This window comes from Dromiciops gliroides, chromosome 1 (genome assembly GCF_019393635.1).
Source record: "Dromiciops gliroides isolate mDroGli1 chromosome 1, mDroGli1.pri, whole genome shotgun sequence".
Taxonomy (NCBI): Eukaryota; Metazoa; Chordata; class Mammalia; order Microbiotheria; family Microbiotheriidae; genus Dromiciops; species Dromiciops gliroides.
Window position 1 is genome coordinate 40,770,931 of NC_057861.1, and position 20,194 is coordinate 40,791,124.

The 20,194-nt window shown below is 41.8% G+C and overlaps 1 protein-coding gene across 1 annotated transcript in view; it reads left to right on the forward strand.

Annotated features, from left to right (window-relative positions):
* The window catches only part of ADGRD1 (adhesion G protein-coupled receptor D1), a 482,794-nt gene that overhangs the window by 40,792 nt on the left and 421,808 nt on the right, over positions 1-20,194 (forward strand). The window contains exons 7-10 of the mRNA XM_043977059.1: positions 4,933-4,985; positions 5,400-5,555; positions 14,019-14,078; positions 19,110-19,227. Coding sequence (XP_043832994.1) covers positions 4,933-4,985; positions 5,400-5,555; positions 14,019-14,078; positions 19,110-19,227 — 387 coding nt within the window. The remainder of the gene's footprint in view (positions 1-4,932; positions 4,986-5,399; positions 5,556-14,018; positions 14,079-19,109; positions 19,228-20,194) is intronic.

The window sequence follows — 20,194 nt, forward strand, 5'->3', positions numbered from 1 at the left end:
TGACACTTACTAGCTGTGTGACCCTGGGCAAGTCACTTAACCCCCATTGCCCCGCAAAAAAAAAAAAAAAAAAGCAGCTGCTTCTGATGGAACGTCTTCTAACACTCCTCCCTTAAAAGATCGCCATCACCAATACCACCACCACAAAATCCAACAAACCACTGCTTCCTGCTCCCATATTGATCTGATTCAATGCTATAGGGGTTAAATGTAGTCTAATAAATGTGGTCCTTTTTAGAACAATTATTTCCTAGGATAAAGAGGTTAACAATTTGCTTGAGCTACAGTATAATTTATGTTTCCACACTGATGATCAGAACTTCTAGCTCACTATTCCAGTTGCTGGATTTGATGGTTTTTGGATTTCTCATATTAGAAGAATGTTATAGAAGAAAGAATGCTGGCAATCCCGTCTCTGCTCCTTGTGCCCATGTAACTGTGGCTCAATTTCCTGGGCCTCAGTTTCCTCATCTGTAAAATCAAGAGGTTGGACTAGACCCCAGCTTCTTCTTTTTTTTTTTTTTAGTGAGGCAATTGGGGTTAAGTGACTTGCCCAGGGTCACACAGCTAGTAAGTGTTAAGTGTCTGAGGCTGGATTTGAATTCAGGTCCTCCTGACTCCAAGGCCTGTGCTCTATCCACTGCGCCACCTAGCCACCCCCAAGACCCCAGCTTCTTAAACTGTGGGTCTCAACCCTATAAGGGGTTGCAAACTGAATGTGGGAGCTGTGAAAAAATTGGCAGTAAATATTTGATTTGTATACCTATTTTGTATACCTACATACCCAGGGCTGTGTAAAAATTTCTTGGGCAAAAAAGGGGTCATGAATGGAAAAAGTTTAATGTAGGACTAGATGACCTCTTAGGTTCCTTCTGGTTCTAAATCTATGATCCTAAATTGGTTGGAGTTCTAGTTTCCCAGACTTTTGTTGAACAAATGTTTTCTTTATACAAAACTCTGTGAATTCAGTATGCTTGGAATAGAGTAGTTAAGTGGGAAAGCATTTATTGATCACCTGTATCAGGTACCAAGAGCTGGGGATACAGGGAAAGGAAAAAGACAACATGAATTCTCCAGAGGCTCATAGGGCAGACAACATGAAAACCATTATGTACAAAGGATAGATTAAATTTTTTTTTTTTTTAGTGAGGCAATTGGGGTTAAGTGACTTGTCCAGGGTCACACAGCTAGTAAGTGTTAAGTGTCTGAGGTCAGATTTGAACTCAGGTACTTCTGACTCCAGGGCCGGTGCTCTTTCCACTGCGCCACCTAGCTGCCCAGATAGGTTAAATTTGAGAGAAGCTCTAGTGAGAAGGCATTAGCATTACCTTGGAACCAGGAATACTTGTATCCAAATCCTGCCTCGGGACACATAATGCCAATAGCCCTAGGCAGTTTCTCAAGACTCTAAGTTGCAGAGAAGGTGTCAACCTGCATTGCTAGAGGGAATTTCCTCTTCTTGGAATTCCTAGATATGGAAAATTCCAAGAAGAGGAAATTCCCTCTAGCAATGCAGATTTCCATATCTAGGAAGTCATTGGTTCACTCTCAAACTCAAAATATATGTATTGTGTTAATAAATGCTCGTGGAATTAAATGGAATTGGGCTTCAGGGTTGTAAAAGTAAAACATCACAATCCTGACCTTGTAGGATCATAGATTTAGAGGGGGAAGAGACTTTAGGACATCTATTCCACTTTCCTCATTTCATGGATGAGAAAACTGAGGCCCAGAAAGTTCAAGTGACTTGCCCAAAGTCATTCCCTCAGGTGGTAAATGGCAGAGCTGGGATTAAAATCTGCATTGGAGCCATTTAAATCCATGGCTCTTTCTACCATGATAAACTATGTCCTATGGATTGTAGTCTGTTTTGGGGAGCATGCTAAGTGGTGCAGTGGATAGAGCGTTGGGCGTGGAGTCAAACAGACTTATCTTTATGAGTTCAAACCTGGCTTCGGACACTTACTAGCTGTGTGACTCTGGCTAAGTCATTTCACCCTGTTTGCCTCAATTTCCTCATCTGTAAAATAAGCTGGAGAAGGAAATGGCTAAACCACTCCAGCATCTTTGCCAAGAAAATCCCAAATGGGGTCACAAAGAGTCAGAAACTACTGTAATAACTCAACAACAACAACGGGGAGCATGGAGAGTTTACTTAGTGCCCCCTATATTCAAGGACCTTTTTGAGGCACTGAGAAAAGCACTTAATAACCATTTGTCCATTGACATAAGAAATCAATTGGCAAGAATTTATTAAGTACCTACTATGTGCTAGGTGCTAGGTGCTGGGTGCTGGGGATAGAAAGACAAAGATTAAATAATCCCTCCCCTCAAGGAGCTTACATATGGGTTAAGTCTATGCAGAATAAATACAAGGTAGTTTAAGAAAGGAGGCCACTAGTAGTTGTGGGATGGGGGGATGGTTTAAGGGGAAGTCTCCATGGAGTAGTAGGTGATGCTTGAGCTGAGTCTTAAGGAAAGGGAAAGATTGTGAGATGTGTAGATGAGGATGAATTGAAAAACCGTCCAGGTGAGTGACTGGAATGTTGGACTGGAAGTTGAGACACTTGTGTTCTTGTTCCCAGATCTGCCCCTTGTTTATTTTGCAACCCTAAACCACTCATTTATCCCCTTTTTTGCCTAATAAGATTATGAACTGGAAAGATACATAAAAGGTAATTTAGTCTAACTCTCATTTTATAGGCGAAGAAATGGACATTTAGAGAGAAGTGATTTCTTTGAGGTCACAAAGTATGTGCCAGAAACAGGATTCAAACACAGGTTCTGATATCATAAGAATTAAAGGTAGAAGGAATCTTAGACGCCACCCCTAGTCCAACTCCCTCCTTTTATAAAGGAGGAAACTGAGGCCCAGAGAGGTTAAGTGATTGACTCAGAGTCACACAGGAAATAAATTTGAACACATGTCCTCCCACTTCCAATCTAGTCTTCTTCCCACTGAACCACAGCTGCCTTTGTCCACTGAGGCCTGGGCCTTGTCCCCTAGTGGGGGGGGAAGTCTGAGGAGGTAAGATATTGGAAGAAGGGTGCCTTCGAAGTCCACTGTGGGGGCTTTCCTGAGATTCTGAGAACATTGTCTTGAGACTGAGCCATCTCTTGTGTTCCCATGCTTAAAAACCTCAAATAAATCATGCTCTCTTAATATTTTCAATGCTTTAGTTAACATTGGAAAAATTTGCTTTTGTATCTGGTTGTTGTAGAGACCATAACAACCCCTTTTTTCTATAACATCACCAGGCCCAGGGCTATCATAAATCAATCCCTTTGGTTCAGAGTAATGCTGGGAGAACGCTCTGTAACTCACGGCAAGTACTTGCTATTCGTGCCCTTTCTCTGGGCGCTACTGCTCTGCTCTGGAGAAGCTGTCTCCTGGGAAAATCCTGGGAGGACATTGGTGTCTTAACCCTCTGGGGGGTGGCCGGCCTCACACCCCTCAGGAATGGGGGGCTCCACTCACTCCTTCAGCCCCTCCAGGATGTGTAGGCTTTGTCTGTTAGCTAGCAGAGCCAGCCGGGGTGGAGGTTAGTACATTCTTTCAGGATGTATTCAGGGCATCATGGGACGAGGGGCTGTAAGAGCTGGCAAGGTATAATGATGTCATTTCACAGACTTTCCCTGGGTCAACAGACATTCCTCTTTTTCCCCACTAGCAGCCTCTGGGGCTTCAGCTGATGAGAAGTGAAATCTGCAGCTTGGCCTGTGGGTTGCATGGGGACGTTTGGGAATGAGAAATTTTTGCTAAAGACGAGGCAGAAACACCTAAATTAGAAGGGCAATAGACAGAATCTTGTGTCTTCATCTTCTCAGTTAATTGAATGCTTTGGAAGGTGAGCAGAGCAGGCTCCCCTGGGCAGGAGAGAATCCAAAGAATGCCAGGACCACAAGGGACTTCAGAAATCATAAAATACAGGAGTGGCACAGTAGGAGGTGTAGCACCGGCCCTGGAGGCAGGAGGACCTGAGTTCAATTCTGGCCTCAGATAAATCTAGAACTGGAAAGCACTATGGAGTTCATCCCCTAATTTTACAAACTGAGTCCCATTGAAGGTTAGGGCTGAGCTGAGATTCGAACCCATGTTTTCTGATTCCAAATCCAGGGTTTTTTTGAAAGCCCCACAGTTGTCATCAAGTCATCATTCCTCCAGGCAGGAGGATGCCCCATCCAGTCTAGGTCAGTGCCAAGTTTTGGCAACAGGCTCTGAGAAAGAGGAGGCCAGCCGTCTTTCTCTAATTCCTTCTTACTGTGATCTGAGCTCATTTTGTTTGGTTCTTTCCTTCTGGGATAGGGAGAACAGCTGGAGATTGTCCTTTTCATATTAAACCTTGATGCATTTGAGTGGTACCCAATGAATAGACATCAAATGGCTGATTTATTCATATATTATGCAAAATAATTAAGACAAAACAATATAATTCATCTATCTGTTATAATTTGTGTCTTGGGGGAAACTAAGAAAATTCCATTAATAAAATTGTTTTATTAGCCCTACATCTTTCCGGGAAGTCTCCTGCTCTGGGAATACATATTAGAGACAGAACATGAATACCATGAGGGCCTTCAGATCTAGTTCAACCACAACCAGTTTTAAGTTTTATAAAGCTCTTTATAAATATCATCTCTTTTTATCCTCACGACGACCCTGGTTATTATTATCCCCATTTTACATAAGAGGAAACTGAGGCAGATAGCAGTTAAGTGATTTGCCCAGAATCACATAGGTAGGAAGTATCTGAGACTAGATTTGAACTCATGTTTTTCAGAGCTCTGTCTACAGTGTCATGCTTAGATGGTTTTAGGTGACTTATAGAAACTTTTGGTAAAGGAAAGAACTTCTTTTAGGGGAAAAAATGAATAAAAGAGAGCTATCCCTTTTCTTTCCATTTAATGAAAAATGATTTTTTTTTCTCCCAGGAAAGCAAGTATTTCTTTCTACCACACCCCCCACTGCTGCAACCAACATGAAGGTAAGACAATGTCTGGAGGGGTTCTTAGAGCATTTCATCTTCATTCTTGCTAAAAAAAATCTCTTGCCAAGGCTGCCTCTTGAGATACTTGAAATCCTAATGAAATTGACAAGCCATTGGCTTGTTTTCTGTTCTTGGTGGGTGAAGGAAGGAAGGAGGAGCAAAGAGACTTCATGGAATCTTTCATCTGGCACTGGAGGGGAAGGTCACAGGGAGGGGGAGAACAGGGGGCTCTTCATTTTTTCATTTGCTTCTGCATTCAGATAAGGGGTGGTATAGGGGACAAACTCACCCCTGATTTTTTATGGGTTAAGGAGAGCGAGTCTCAGAACTGGATGGGTCCAATTTCCATAGAAAGCAATGGATAGAATTTTTACATGGGGGGGCCTCATATCTCGGCTTGCTTTATTCTAGGTCTCCACTGATGTTTATTGTCCCATCATAACCAATCTGACCGAGCAAAGAAGCAATTCTGAAAACTCAGGGACCATGCTGAACTACCTTCAAAACATGTCAGTCAGCTTACCCAATGAGTCTCTCTCGAAGGAGACTGCCTTCAATTTCACTGAGGTAAAGCTTGTCTCATGGAGGTCCGCCATATTGAAGCAGACTATTTTGGGGGGAATTAATTCTGTGTAGCCTTGGGATTTTTGCAGATGCAAGAGATGTGTGCCATTTTGTACTCAGAGCATATTATAACCCCAGCAGAGTGTGCCTTGTACCAAATAGGGTTCTAAACCTCCACCCACATCCCCGATCTAGTCCATTAGATTTCTGTTTGACCCCAGAGGGTAGAGCTAGGAGCAACTTGGGTGGTACTTTAAGAAGAGGCAAAGTTGGACTTGATGTCATTTAACCTCAGTTTTCTCCTCTGTAAACAAAACAACGCTTTATCACATTTAGAGTGGATTCTGTTGCTTTGGGACATAGTTCCTCCTCATTGGAGGTCTTCCTGCAAGAAGTTGGTTGACCACTCCCTTCTCAGGAATGTTGCAGATATGGTGATTCTTATTAAGGCATAGTTTTCTCAAACTGGCCCCTGAGGTTCCCTGTGATTCTGAGAATCTCATTTGGTTGTGGAGGAGACTGTGTTCTTGGAGGCTATACCAGCAGAATATGAACTGCCAAAACAGAAAGCCTTTGAAACATGGGCTTGTTAACGGATCATGTCTATTGTGTGAAAATCAGCCTGGATAAGAGACATTGGTAGCCAGATGGTGCAATAGATAAGAGTGTTGGATTTGGAATAAGGAAGACCTGAGTTTGGCATCACTGGTCTCGAGGAAGCTGATAGTTTGGGGCCACAGAAGCTCTCAAGGGTCATTTCCTAAGTTATGTGGGGTTTTGGTGGAGGGAACAGCCACATAAAAGAAATTACTGATCCTTAGAGTAGAAGGAGATTTTAGAAATCACTTAAAAACCATCTGGGCTCCTGCATTTAGTACATTCTCACTTTTCTCCATGTCAGGAGCTGGGCAAATTTGTAAAATATAAAAATAAAATTCAATTGAGAAACTGAGGGCTCGTAATCAATACCCTTTAAAATCCTCAGTTCTAGAGCAGGCCCCCATGACTCCTAGAGTCTGTTCAGCTGGGTTACCTTAACTACCATGTCAGCTTACTCCTTGCTCAGAAAACTTTAAGGTATATAGGTCCAACAAATATGTGCGTGTGTGCATATGTATGTATGTATGTATGTATGTATGTATATATATGTACATACACACACATATATGTATAGGTATATCATACAGAAAAACTTGTTTATGTATATATAAATTTGTTGAATATATGTGTGTATACATATCATACATGTGTACATATACATACATATATAATATTCCTCTTCTTTGTATCACCTACATTTCCCAATATGTCCCTCCCTTTCTAAAAGAGCCAAACTTTATTAAAAAAGAGTAAAAAAAGAGAAAAAACCCCAGTTAATAAAAGCTAAGTCATTAAAATAGTCTGATATTATTTACAGTATTCCACACCCATAATCCTCCACCTCAGAAAAGAAGGGGTAGGGAGAAGCCCTTTCATATCTCTTCCTCAGGGCCAAACTTTGATAATCAATTATTAAATGCCTACTATATACCAGGTATTGTATAGGTGCTCAGGATACAAAGACAAAACCCCCCAACTCCTATTGGTAAGGAGCTCACTTTCTACTGGGCAGGAAACGCATGTAACCAAACAACAACAAACAACAAAAACTAACATTTATATAGCACTTCTTATGTGCCAGATACTGTACTAAGCTTTTTGCAGTTATTATCTCATTTACCTGCACAACAATCTTGGGAGAGAGGTACTCTTATGATCCCCATTTTTCAGATGAGGAAACTGAGACAAAGATTACGTGACTTATCCAAGGTCACAGAGCTAGAAAGTATCTGAGGGTGGATTTGAACTTGGGTCTTCTTGACTCTAAGCCCCACACTCTATGAACTGGGCCACCCAGCCACCCTTAACAGAAAGTTATTTCAGGAAGGAGAAAGCATTAATCACATAGGGAAGGGGACCAGGAAAGACCTCCCCTAGGAGGTAGCCTAGTTTAAAACCTTGACTAAAGTACTCTCAGAAACAATTCTGGGAATGGGAACAGGCTTTGCTGCTTACTTGATGGTGAAAGAGGCATTTTTCCAATTGTCCACATAACATGTGAATGTGTTAGCATGACTAGGAGCCATCTTGGTATACTAGATAGAGCCGATGTTGTAGTTAGGAAGATATGGATTCAAGTCCCTCCTTTAACATAAACTGACTGTATAACCCTGGGAAACCTCTAGGTGTACCCAGATAACTCTCTAAGACTATGAGTTGTAGAACAGCTGCCAATCTGCATTTATAGAAGTAATTTCCTCCTGAGGAATTGGCGTAAGTACTGAGATCCCAGTTCTGGTTCCTCCTCTCCCCTCTCTCACTGTTTCCTTCTCCCCACTCCCCCCCCCCCCTTCACAAGCCAGGTGGCACAGCTCATAGAGCAACTGGGTTTGGAGTCAGGGAGACATGAGTTCAAAACCAGCCTCAGATATTTTCTACCTATGTGACCCCGGGTAAGTCACATAATCTCTGTCTGCCTCAGGTATGTCAACTTTTTTTTTTTTTTTGTGGGGCAATGAGGGTTAAGTGACTTGCCCAGGGTCACACAGCTAGTAAGTGTCAAGTGTCTGAGACCGGCTTTGAACTCGGGTCCTCCTGAATCCAGGGCCAGTGATTTATCCTCTGTGCCACCTAGGTGCCCTCGGGTACATCAACTTTTTTCCCCTAAAAAGTATTTTATTATTTCCAGTTACATGTAGAGATAGTTTTCAACATTTGTTTTTATAAGATTTTTAGTTTCAAATTTTTCTCCCTCCCTCCCCTCCCTCCCCTCCCTCCCCCCTCCCCAAGACAGCAAGCAATCTGATATAGGTTATACATGTACAATCACACTAAACATATTTCTGCATTAGTTATGCTGTGAAAGAAGAATCAGAGCAAAAAAGAAAAAACCTCAAAAAAGAAAAACAATAGAAATAGTATGGTTCAATTTGCATCTAGATTCCACAGTTCTTTTTTTTTTTTTCTGGATTGGGAGAGCATTTTTCATCATGAGTCCTTTGGAACTATCTTGGACCATTGTATTGCTGAGAAGTCTATCACAGTTGATCAACACACAATGCTGTTGATACTGTATACAATGTTCTCCTGGTTCTGCTCATCTCACTTAGCATCAGTTCATGTAAGTCCTTCTAGGTTTCTCTGAATTCTGTCTGCACATTGTTTCTTAAAGCACAATATTATTCCATTACATTCATGATACATCAACTTTTAAGAAAAAAATGGGGATCATCATAGCACCAACTTCCTAGGGTTGTGGTGAGAGGATAGAATGAAGCCATATTTGTAATGCACTTAGCACATACTAGGCACTTAATAAATACTTGTTTTCTTCCTTCCATCTTTCTTTTACTCCTACCAAAATGTGTCAAGACCAATGACATAAGTAATACTTCATAAATGGAAAGGGAGAAGAAGGGCTAATTTTTTCCTTCCCTGGATGCCCTGTGCTTGGGGAAATTTGTACATTAAATGCTAATAGTATGTACTAAACTCTGTTGAGAGCAACTCTCCCTAGAAGTCTGCTTTGGCTTTGTAGCTATATTTCTTCAAAATTCTGCCTTTACCGAGCATTAATTATTCACCAATTAAATGAGGATGCTGGGGGAATGGACAAAGTGGAGTATTCACACTGGGAACTCGGCAAAGATGTAATACTATAGAAAGATCAGTTTCTCTGGTGTCAGGGGAGCTGAGTTCATACCCCAACTCTGTTACTCTTCTTGTGACCTTGGGCAGTCAAGCAATACATAAACATTTAATAAATCCCTGCTATATGCTGGGATACAAAGCCAAAAATGAAATAGATACTAAAGGAGCATACATTTTTTGAAGTCATTACTTACCTCTTTGAGTCTCAGTTTCCCTACCTGTAAAATGAGGGGTTTGGACTAAAGTAATCAATCAGTGAACATTTATTAAGCACTTTCTGAGTTCCAAGTACTGAGCATCAAGTACTGAGCAGTTCTTGACCTTGAGAATTTTATATTCTAAGACAACAGGTAAATAAGTAGCTATGTCCAAGATAGAGAGTAGGTGGAAGGTAACTTTTTGTGTGTGTGTGTGGGAAGGCTCTCCATCCCTTCAATTTTTTTTTTTTTTGGTGAGGCAATTGGGGTTAAATGACTTGCCCAGGGTCACACAGCTAGTAAGTGTTAAGTGTCTGAGGTCAAATTTGAACTCAGGTCCTCCTGACTCCAGGGCCGGTGTTCTATCCACTGCGCCACCTAGCTGCCCCCTTCCAATTTTAAATCCATGATCATAACACCTGGAAATGTTTAGAAGACTCTGAAATCAGAGGTACAAAACCTTTCCTATGTTGTGTGTAGGACAGGGAGTGAAGGGCTATGAGATCAAGAACAATGGAAGGAACACTGGAAAAGAGTTTTTAAAGATTTTTTATTTCTTTGTTATCTGAACCAATGAATCCCCTCCTTCCTAACCCTGAAGATTAAAAAAACTTTGAAATACTCTTACTCTGTTTACTACTGGGGAAACCAAGTCCAATGGCTGTTGAACGCTCCATCAAATGGGGGCATGCTGGGAAGATTCATTACCAAAACAGCCTCCAGTGAGAAGAACACAGCAGAGATTTCTGAAGTCTGCTTTGGGATAGAACACAGAGATCTCTAAGCCACTTCTCAGATCATTTGCATATATTTCCACGCACCATTTGAACATCAATGCACCAGGCTGCTTTAACTTTAAAAGAACTCATTGCTGGGTAAGTCTCTGGTTTAAAGCTATATCTACATATCTATATCTTCATTTTTGAAGGTTGGTAGAGAGAGGTTCCTTTAGGGATAGCGCTTCATTACCCGCCTTGGAATGAATGAAAATATTTGTACTGAACACTTACTATGTGCCATTCACCATACCAAATGCTAGGGATACAGAGACAAAAGCAAAGACAATCCTTGCCCTTAGGAAACTTATATTCTAATGGGGGAAAACATATAGGGGAGTTAGTAGCCAGGAAAGGTTTTGTTTTTGGATTAGAAACCTAGTTTTCCTGATAATAATTTTTATTATAACAGGCTACATGTACTCTGAAGCTAATAAATACAGGGAACTCCTCCTCAAACTATTGGGTTTCTTAACCTGGGGTCTATGATCTTGTTTTTTTTTTAAAAAAAGTGGTCACTGGATTTCAATCTAATTTGTTTCCTTTGTCATCCTTGGCATTGTTTGCATTTAAACATTTGATTTCAAGAAGGGGTTAACAGGCTTAATCAGACTGTCAAAAGGGTCCTATGAAGCAAAAAAACAGCTAAGAACTGTTGTCTCACAGGGAAGGTTAGAGGTTCTTTAAATGGGGTCACTGACATGGCCTTTCCAGAAACAATGGTGGTTTTAATTTATTGTAAGAGGTATGTGTGGGAGTGAGGAGTGGAGGAGTACCTATCCAAGAAAGGGAAATGGCCATGGTTGGGATTCTGGGACTGGCTAGATAGAGACAGTGTCATCATTGAAAATGTATATTGATATAGATAATGATTACACACACATATGTATGTACATACACACACACACACACACACACACACACACACACACACACACACACACACACCCCTAGATTAGATAATGAAAGCACAGTTTCAGGATCCTAACTCTACAACTTGAAGGTAGAAAGGGTTTGGTTTTTAAAAAAATAGGCATTTCCAGCACCAAGGACAGTTCCGGGCCCATAGTAGGTGCTTAATTTATGCCTATTGAATTCTTTCAGTGCAGACTTCTCAGACTCAGTGGGGGAAAAAGGCCTTTTGTAGAGTAGTTGTTTAATAAATATTTGCTCATTGGCTGATGTTGCTTTATTCCCTGGTGTATCTTCCAAGATGTAGTCCAGGTAGGTAGTTACCTGATTTCCTAAGAAGCATCCCACAAAATCATTCCAGACAATTTATGATGCTGGGAAGAACCAGGTACAACAACAACAACAACAACAGACAACTCTGAGTGTTAACAGAAAAAACAACACCTCCTCCTCTCCACAACTCCCCAACAGTGCTTGTTGTGTTATTTATTTATTGCTAATGAGAAGAATCTGTCTCACACCTAATACTGTAGCGGCAGCCGCTCGATATTTAATTGCTGCAAATTAAAACCATCAATTTCATAAGCTGTGCATAACTGGAACATTCGGCTGAGATGCCACTACTCTTGCCAATACTCTGTTGGGAATAAAATGGGGAAAAATAAAAAAAGAACAAAGGAAACAAGAAACAAATGGCAGTGACTCAATCTACCTGCTGATAAACGGAGCCAGTGATCCTCACCTATGCCCTAAACTCTGCCCAAGCAGAACTCTGCCAGACTCAGGAATTTCTGAGACGACCTCCACCCCACCTACTTGCTTTAGAATCAAAAGACTGAATTACAGCAGAAAGTGACCTTAGAGATTGTATAGTCAAAACTTGTTTTTCAGACCTAAAGACAGTACCAGAGAGGGCAAGGGCAAAGTATAAAAGACATGGGGCTGGAACGCAGTTGCCTTGACCCTCGGTCTGCTGCTGTTTCCATGATGCCAGACTGGACAAATCTCTCAAGTTGATTCCCTGAAACTAATATTTAGGGGCAAGCATCTTCCATCCCTTCTCCCTCTCTGTACCTCAGTCCAAACTGCCAAGTAGTTCAGTGTGTTCCAAATCTCCCCCATCATTCCATACTTATCCCGATCCAATCCAATTCAATCCAATCTAATCCAACCTTAACCGAATCCAATTCAATTGAATTTAATTCAGTATGGATTGATTAAATTATCTGCTTGGTGCCAGGTATTGTGTTAGGCACTGGAGACACAAAGACCAAATAAATCAGTTCCTGTTCTCTAAAGAGGGGGTTATATTCTACTGGGAGGGAAGGGTGGGCAACATGTATGCACAAAACTTATATATATATATAATATATATTTAATATTTTTTTGCTGACAAATGGAATACTAACAATTGAGGGAGAGGTCACATCTTTTCTTCCTTAGGCATTAATACCTGGAGAGTGTCTAGAAGATGGCAATCAGCATGATGGAGGGTGTTGGGTTCATGTTGTATGAGGATTGATTGAAAGAAATGGGCATGTTTAGCCTGGAGAAGAAGATTCAAGGGTGTCCTGAAAACTGTCTTCAAGCATTTGAAGGACTATCCTTTGGAGGAAGGGTTAGCCTTGGTCTGCTTGCCCCCACAGAGCAGAACCAGGAGTAATGGGTAGAAGTTATGAGGAGGACAATTTGGGCTCAATGTCAGGGAAGATTTCCTAAGACAAACAGCTGTCTCAAACTGCAGTGGCTTGCCTCAGGGGATGCTGGGTCCCTTTTCCTTGGAAGTCTTCAGAGGTTGGATGACCACTCATTGGGTACATCTTCATGTATGAGTTGGATTAGATGGACAATGAAGTCATGGCCAATCCTAAAATTTCCATGATTCTGTAACTAAACACCCCAGTTCTTTCAAATGGTCCTCATAGTACACCAGCTTCTGCACCTTCAGCAACTCAGTGCCCCTCTCCGAACACACAAACATCAATGCAACACATGTTTCTGAAAAAAATTGCATCTAATCCCATTAGCTTTTTAATTCTTTTAAAATCTTTTTTTTTTTTTTTTTTTTGCGGGGCAATGGGGGTTAAGTGACTTGCCCAGGGTCACATAGCTAGTAAGTGTCAAGTGTCTGAGGCCGGATTTGAACTCAGGTACTCCTGAATCCAAGGCCAGTGCTTTATCTACTGCGCCACCTAGCCGCCCCCATTAGCTTTTTTTTTTTTTTTTTTTTTGTGGGGGAGTTGGGGTTAAGTGACTTGCCCAGGGTCACACAGTTAGTAAGTGTTAAGTGTTGGAGACCGGATTTGAACTCAGGTACTCCTGAATCCAGGGCTGGTGCCTTATCCACTGCGCCATCTAGCTGCCCCCACCCCCATTAGCTTTTAAATAGTCTTACACCACATGCCCCTGATCTATCTTTCAAGCCTCATTGGACATTCCTGTCCCTCCCATACTTAGCAGTCCAGCCAACTGGCCTTCCTTCTGTTCTGCACTCCCATCTTCATGTCAGGCTGGAATGCACTCCCTCTTCACCACCACCCCAGAGACCCTTTCTTCCTTTAAGGTACGGCCCAGGTGCCATCTTCTTTATGAAACTTTTCCTGATGTGCTCAACTGCCAGTGCCCTCTCTCCCAACATATGCTGTTTTTAACTACATATTTATTTGTATTTATGCTGTATATATTTTATTTGTGCTTGTCTCCTTCATTAGGATATAAGCTTGAAAGGAGGGATTGTTTCATTCTTTATATATGTCCAGTGCCAGTGCTGTTCTTGGCACAGAGAAGGCACTTGGTAAATACTTGTGGATTGATGGATTGATATTGCCTAATATTGCTTACGTAGAGTCTTCAGGACATACACTAAGCAGAATTATTTTCTTCCTCTTTAGACCTTCTTAGAAACCGTGGGAGAGGTGCTTCACCTCCCAGCTTGGACAGACGTATATGAGGTAAGATTAAGTCAGCCTGGTCTCCAAAACTTGTCTGGGCTTCCATTTATCTCCCTTGAAATGTCACACAAAGACCTGCTGTATCTGAAAAAAATGAGTTCCTCTTCTAGGGTCTTATGACCAGGGAAGTAACTCAGTTCATGTTAACTGTGTAGACTCAGAATAGATTAAGAACTCTTGCTAAGAATATCACCTTCATGAGTTATTGAGTTTTCCTCTCCTCTATTCCCCATCCCCTCCCTTTCCTAACCCTTCCCTCTCCAACACTCCCACCCTTCACCCTCTCCTCCCCCTCCCCCTTTTTCTTTCCCCTTCTCTATTTCTCTCCTCTTCTCTCCTCTTCTCTCTTCTTCTCTCCTCTTCTCTTCTCTTCTCGCCTCGCCTCTCCTCTTCTCTTCTTGCTTCTCCTTTCCCTGTCTGTCTCCCTCTCCCTCCCCTCCTCTTCCCCCTCCTCCCCTTACTTTTCTAATCCTCCCCTCTCCTCCCCTTCCTCTCCTCTTTCTTGTCCTCTCCTCTGCTCCCCTTTCTTCTCCCCTTCCTCTCCTCCCTTCCCCTTTCCCTTCCCCTTCTCCTCTACCCCCTCCTCCCCTTCCTCCTCTTCCCCTCCCTCCCTCCCTCCTCTTCTCTTTTTCCAGACTTGTGTTTTCATTGGCATAGGGAATTAACTCCCTCTGCTGATGCAGGTTGGCACCTGCTCTGAAAATTATAGTCTTAGGGAATTGCCTGAGACACTGTAAAATAAGCAACTAGCCCAGAGTCACACAAAAGAGTAGGAGTCAGAGGTGGACTTGAATCCAGCTCTCTGAGGCTAGTTCTTTCTAACCAGGCCACACCACCTCTCAGCAAGTGCTAGGTCAGAAAAAATCATTTCTTGGTGGCTGAGCCAAGATGAATGCCTGGGAAATAGATCTAGGCTGATGACAATACATTCAGTCCATCACTGGAAACCTACTCAAATCCTGGGGGGGCTTTGGAGGGACCTAACTTGGTGTTAAGCCATAGTGCACAGAGTGCTGGGCTGGAACATCAGGAAGACTCATCTTCTTGAGTTCAAATGAGGCTTCAGACACTTACGAGCTGTGTGACCCTGAACAAGTCACTTAACCCCATTTGCTTCAGTTTCCTCAGCTGTAAAATGAGCTAGAGAATGAAATGGCAAACCACTCCAGGACTTTTGGCAAGAAAATACCAAATGGGTTCACAGAGAGTCGGACATGACTGAAATGACTAAACAGCAACAACAACCTGGAGGGACCTACTAGGTCCTGGTCACTGATGGCATAATACTTGAGAACCTAGGGTTACCTACACACACCACAATGAGGCTTAAATAGAGGGCTTGACTATGCTGCTCACTAATTCTCTTTCTTGGTTCTGATCTGTGAGTTCTATATGGAGATTCCTTCCACCAACACAGATTAACTTATGCAACTTTTGGTCTTTAAGGAGGGATTCTTAACCTGGAGTCTGTGACCTTTCTAAAAAATATTTTGACGGCTGTATTTTAATCTAATTGATTTCCTTTGCAATCCTTTGTGTTTAAAAAGCATTTTACTTATTTGTGTCTAATGGTAGCCCTCTCTGCAGAGGGAGAGGGGGGAAGGGAGGGAAGACAAAAAAGAAATTGACATGATTATTTTGTTGTATATTTGAAAGAAATAACAAGTTGTGCATAGAAGATTTGCAGTTTCATCTGCAATCATCTTCTTTATTGCACCATGTTATGGAAATGCTTGTTTTATTCCATGAATTAAAAATAAAATAAAAAACTCTACCAAGTAGGGAAAATAAAACCATTTGGTGAAGGGGTTCCATATTCTTCATTGGATTCCAAAAGAGGCCCCAAAAGATCAAGAATTCCTGGACTAGAGAATTCCTTGCCAGCACTGAGGTTTAATGATTTGTTGTGGTCACCAAGCTAGTCTATGTCAGCAGTAAGACTTGAACCCAGGTCTTCCTGGCCCTTTTAGCTAGCTACACTGCTCAACCTCTGATCGTTTACCCTGCAAACACCTCAGTTTGTAGCCCAACAAAGATCAGAGGCAATCTGGGAGGAAGCCAATAATTCTTAGTTTGCTTTGTAGTTACTTGCCTTTTGTACAGAAAATGAATTAATTCTGTGGGTTTTTTGAAAATAGAAGCATAAAAACTCATTGTGGTTTATATTGGCAAGGAGAGGAAGAACGAAAAGAACTAGGGGACAGATGGTGAGCCATTGAGGGAGGATGTCTTGTGTAAATTAGAGAAACCAAATTAGATGAGGGTGGAAAAGACATTTCTTGTTCAAAGCCTGGGCCAATGGAATTCACCAAAGAGTTGCCCCAGTGTATTGGGAGCATGGGAGAGTGAATGTTTCCTGGTTTCCTTCCACATGGGAGAGACATTTAAAGGATTGCCAAAAGGAGAACTTGAAAAGTAGTGTTTTATATATAATTTTAAATGAACTTATCACAAACGTTCTGCTGCAGAATATAAATAATCATGAAACGTCCTGGCTCAGATGTTCCTTTCTCCTACTCTGTATGCATTGAACAGAATGGATGAATCAGTCATCACCTAACGGGAATGCATGCCAGACATTGCACCATTATATGCTGAGCCTATTGGAAATCAGGCAATGGGCCTGGAAGAAGATTTCTAAAATTGAGCTCTCTTTTCTATTTCCAGCTTGTTAGAGTGTCATGGGAAATCGAGTTGTGGGAGAGCTCTAGAGGAGTTTGGAAGCCAATAGACAGTTCTAACTGAGGCAGGAGGAAGATTGGTATTGGATGCATGGGCAGATGGTGGCAGCAGAGAGTTGAAACTAGGGTGGGGCAGTTGAGACATGGTCCCCAGGGCATCGACATTTAGAGGATGCAAATTATAGTGGCTACACATATTGTTCAACTTGAATTTGTCTGTATTATTGTCACATCATGAATTACAAAGTTGATTTAAGGATACCTTTATGCTATTTGCCTGGAGTCTGTTGCTGTCACCTGGGCACCAGAATTGCTGTCCATAGTAGTCACTTTATAAATGTTTATTGAATAATTGGTTATAATAGTGTGGTATTGTGTAACCAGCATTGGATTGGATTGGGTTTATATATTGACCTTGCTGCCTACTATGTGGGCGGTGGTGGTGGTTGGCTTCCCACCCTTTACCCTAACTTTCCTACCCAACACTTCAGTCTCTTCCTCTGTAAAATGAAGCAGTTGGATCAAGAAGCAGAATGGTAAAATGGAAGGAATATTGGGTTTGGAGGCAAAGAACACGGGTTCAAATCGTGACCCTGTTCTTTAGTACCTGTGTGACTTTGGACAGGGCATTGAACCCCTCCAGGCATCAGTTTCCTTATCTGTCCTTCCCATCCTTAAGCTGTAATGCTCTTCTACCTTTATATCTCCAGTGTTTAGCACAATGCCTAAAACATAGAGGTTCTTAATAAGTGCTTATTGACCGATGACCAACTAAGACGTCTAAGCTCCCTTTTTAGCTCTAAGCCTTTGTTCTCCTGATCCGTTGCCCAGGCTATCTCTGAGCTGTTCCAGTTTTAAACCTTATAAACCCATGAAATGCTACCTTAGAAGCTTTTGCTCTTTGGGGTAGAAGGTGAGTCTGGGAAAGGAGGCAGATCCCTCTGGATTGCTTTTTTTTCTGTTTGACAATGAACAAAGGAGGTACTTTCTCAGAGTGTCACCAGCCGCCCCACACTAGGAACTTATAATCCTGGGAAAAGACATAAGTTAAATTTAGGAGAATAATAAGAGTCGAAGCTAATGCAGGCTTCTCCAAGGAGGAAATGCCATCATGTGCTCAGTGAAAACATCAGCAGATCTAGGATCAGAGGCCCCAGATACCAAGCCCAGTTCTGCCATTTGCTAGCTCTCTAACTGTGGATGAGCAATTCAGCCTCTCTGTGCCTCGGTTTCCCCATCTCAGACACTAAAGCTGGGTGACTCTGAGCAAGTCACCTACCCCCTTCATTCCTCAGTTTCTCCATCTGTAAAATGAGAGGATTGGACTAGATGTTACTCTTAAGGTTCCTCCAATGTCTAAATTTGTGACCCTATGAGCTACAAATTAAAGGGGCTAGAGTCAGTGACCTCCTAGGACACTGTAATGAAATATAACATCTGAAAGTTCTGTTGGAAATTTAAAAAGCCCTAAGACAAATGGGGCCTGAATACCTTCTTTTTTCTTTTTAAATAAACTTGGATGTGCCGTTGAAATTTAGAATATTATCAGCAAGGTTGCATTCCTATCAATTCATCAATGGGTGAAAATGGCTTCTTTTTCTACCTGGGCTTCTACAAGAGTGAAGAAAATAAGCTCTCTGAGGGCAGGGATTGGGTTTTTAATTTGTCTTCATTCCCACTATCTAGCATAGTTTATAGCCCATAATCAGTGATTAAGAAAGGTTTATTGAATAGTAAAGTCACATTTAAATAGCTCTTTATAGGTATGCAGGGGCAGCTGGGTGGCACAATGGATAGAGCATTGGGCTTGGAATCAGGACGATTCATTTTCTTGAATTCAAATCCAGCCTCAGACACTTACTAGCTGTGTGACCCTGGGCAAGTCACTTACTTCTCTTTGCCTCAGTTTCCTCATCTGGAAAATGACCTAGAGAAGGAAATGGCAAACAACTCTTGAATCTTTGCAAAACAATTTTTTAAAAAACAAACCAAAAAGGGGTCATGGGGAGTCAGACACTACTGAAATGACTGAACAACAACCAAAGGTATGTCTAGATCTTAACTTTAAGAGGTTGATTTTACAGATGAAGGAAATGAAACTTTCAAAGTTATACAAATTGCCCATGACCACATGGCTAGCAAGCATTTAAAGTAAGATCTGAACTTGGCTCTTCTGAGTCAAGACCAGTGCATTTTCCATTCCACTTCTTAATGGAGAATCCACATTGATCTCAGTGGAATGTTTCCTCCAATTAAGTCAACTTTTCCCTTGGCATAACGTTTCTCAATATAATGTGATTTTTAAATGACACCAACGTTCATCAATCTCCCGTTTTCTTTTTTTCCCCAGCAACCTTCTGCTGTGTTGGGTTTGATTGACACCATCGACAAAGTTCTGTGGCACATAGCTTACAATCTGCAAACGTACAAAATTGCAGTTACCGTCCAGGGCTCATCTTCAGTAGCAGGTAAAGGGGATCTGGCATCAGTATTCAGTGCTTCTTTAAGGTCTAGAATGGGGAGGGATGATAAATAGTGTATGATGGAGGTTGGGAGCTGCATCAAGATGGGTGCCAGTACCAGCATCACTCCTCCCTCCTCATCCCACCAATGATCAATAAACATTTATTGGGGCAGCTAGATGGCACAGTGGATAGAGCACCAGCCCTGGAGTCAGGAGTACCTGAGTTCAAATCTGGCCTCAGACACTTACCACTTACTAGCTGGGTGACCCTGGGCAAGTCACTTAACCCCAATTGCCTCACTAAAAAAAAAATAAACATTTATTAAGATATATCACCACAGAGTGTCCCAGCTGGAAAGGACCTCAGAGACTAGCTAGCCTTCCAATCTGTCAGTCAATAAACATTTATTAAGTACCTACTATATTCCAGGAATTGTGCTAAATTCTGGGAATTAAAAAAGAGACAAATCCAGTTCCTGTCTTCACAGAGCTTCTATTCTATGGGGGAGGGGATGTGTGTGACATATATAAATCAGTTTTATTCAGTTATTTTCATTCATATCTGACTCTTTGTGACTCCATTTGGAATTTTCTTGGCAAAGATACTAAAGCAGTTTTCCATTTCCTTCCCCAGCTCATTTGACAGAGGAGCAAATTGAGGCAAACAGGGTTAAGTGACTTGTCTAGGGTCACACAGCTATTAAGCATCTGAGGCCTGATTTAAACTCAGGAATATGAATCTTCCTGACCCCAGGACCAACAGTCTATCCACTGTGCCAGCTAGCTGTTCTTCCATCCCTATCATGTAGATCTTAACCCTTGGACACCTTGCTCCACAGGAGTTGTAGCTAACACCTTCATGGCCTGGGGGCCCATGTTTGGATAATGGGTCACTCCACATTTAGCTAAGTAAGCTAGTCTTTGGATAACAGTCTATATCTGGGTCCAAGTCTTTTCAGGTTGATAGTGCC